Below are 2193 nucleotides of genomic sequence, written 5' to 3' on the forward strand. Positions count from 1 at the left end.
AATATCATAAAAACTATTTTAACTCTTTCCATCATAATTGAAAATACAGTAAATTAAAGGAAAAATAGAAATCAAGAAATAGTGCTAATGAATAATATTCAGAAAGTAAATAATTAGGAAAAATCCCAAACTGTTGTGCGACAATCGATGTTTACATGGAACCTCAAGGCAGCTTTTGGTTTTTGAACTGGAGTGAGTTGGGTCGGTGGCGCCAAGGAGAGATGGTCTCCATAGACGAGTAGGTCCTCATGAATTTCTGTCTGGCAAGAAGAAGAAGCCATATTGGACAGGAGAACAAAGGAAAACAGAAGACACCAGGAATCAAGAAGATCGTAGAGCTTGGTTAGTTTGGTTATAACTAAGTTAGAATATAATTGTAAAACAGATTTGGTTTTAATTACTTGAAATTGTTGTAAATGCCTGTTCTGATTGTCTAGCAACCATACGCCCTGAGATTAAGAGTCTTTTATATTATAAAATTTGAATAAATTTTATTATCCATTTGATATTAGTGTTCTTAAATTTGAACCCAAGTTAATCTCTTATATTTGAAATAAAGTTATAATAAAACGATCCAGATTCTTTTTATTTTAATTTTTATATTATTAAAATTATTACAATGTATATATAGTTCACCGTAAAAATTTAAATAGAAGATGGTCAGGGTAGCGGTCAAACAAAGAACAAATAGCTTATAACTATATTAATGCCTGACGTTTCCCCCCACTTTGAACAGCCCTGATGAAGCCCTGCAAAGTGGGGCGAAACGTTGGACATTAATATAGTTATAAACTATTTGATCTTTTTTTGACCGCAATCCTGACCATCTTCTATTTAAAGTTAATATGTTTTGATACATTTCCAGAATCATTCAGGTTTGTATAATATTCATATCATGGTTCAACTGAATATTGCTCAATATCCTTTTGAAATAATAATTCTACATCCTTTTATCGTTGCATAATGATAACAAGTACCATTAGTACTCCTAGGTTTCCAAAGGTAAATAAGTAGTAGTGATGAATTACAGTAAAGAGTAAGAATTTTATTAATATAAATTTATGGAATTTATTAGTGATATCTCCTTAAGGTGTAGATGTAAAAATAATTGAGAATCCTACTGCAGAATTGAATTGGTCCATAATTCTTATATTATCAGGAGTTTGTTGTACATATGAAGTGATTTTTACTCCATCTTCTCCTCCAAAATATGAATTATTTATACAACTTTTTTGGATTTTTATGATCCAATTTTTATCTAATATTTTTATTATTCCAACACCATCTTCAGGCATTCCAACACAAAAATGTGCTAGACACTTATTTGGTAAAAAACTTATTGGAAATTTATGGGGAAAATATTATACCCTTAAATAGATTAAACATTTGCAAACACTCTTTAATAATATAGTTGTAAATATTAAAGTAGACAATTTTATTCACAAAGGATACAAGTATCATTTATACTTACTGCCCTGTAAACATCTGAATTTTTAAGTAATTAGACAAGTAATTTCAAGTTAATAGACCAAAGTACAAGATAAGAATTTATAACTCTTTGTCATTAATATTTTATGTGCATTAACTATCCACATCATCACTTAATTCTATTTTTAAAAAAATACTTGAACCCCTTGGCTTCTCATCCTTTCATATTCAATTTTTAATTATTGATTTTTATGATTTATATTTTGAAATTATTTTTTTTTTGCAAAATAGCAATTAAAATAGTTGTTAATTTATGATAGAACTGGATCAAACCATGTGAGAGAAAAGGATGGAATTTGGGCTGCCCTGGCTTGGCTCTCAGTCATAGCGCAAACTAAGAAACCATTATCTGATATTGTTACTGGACATTGGAAAAAATATGGACGTCATTTTTATTTGAGGTAATTTTATTATATTATTACACAGTACTTTAATTATTACCACTGTTTTTAGAAGCTAAAATAATGATTTCATAAAAGGTATTATTGTATTGAATAACATAAAATAATGACCAATAAATTAAAATTAGCACACCACTAATTACTTATAACTCAGTCCTTTTTAAGGTTAGGTTTTCTTGAATCTCTACCAGTCTGGACAATAAACATTTTATCTTTCTATAGATAGTTGTCCTTTTGGCATCTACTACAATCTAGACTTGATTGCACAGCAAGAACTGAGGTGGAAAGAAAATGGACTTCTGGG

The 2193-nt window shown here is 29.0% G+C and overlaps 1 protein-coding gene across 2 annotated transcripts in view; it reads left to right on the forward strand.

The window, feature by feature from the left end:
- Positions 1-2193, forward strand: part of Pgm1 (phosphoglucose mutase 1) — an 80272-nt gene that overhangs the window by 69894 nt on the left and 8185 nt on the right. For both annotated transcript variants that reach the window (XM_067045643.1, XM_067045642.1), the window contains exon 9: positions 1749-1889. In XM_067045643.1, the coding sequence (XP_066901744.1) occupies positions 1749-1889 (141 nt within the window). The remainder of the gene's footprint in view (positions 1-1748; positions 1890-2193) is intronic.

Source organism: Halyomorpha halys, unplaced genomic scaffold (genome assembly GCF_000696795.3).
Source record: "Halyomorpha halys isolate HHAL.00 unplaced genomic scaffold, Hhal_1.1 Scaffold1882.1, whole genome shotgun sequence".
NCBI classification, from domain to species: Eukaryota; Metazoa; Arthropoda; class Insecta; order Hemiptera; family Pentatomidae; genus Halyomorpha; species Halyomorpha halys.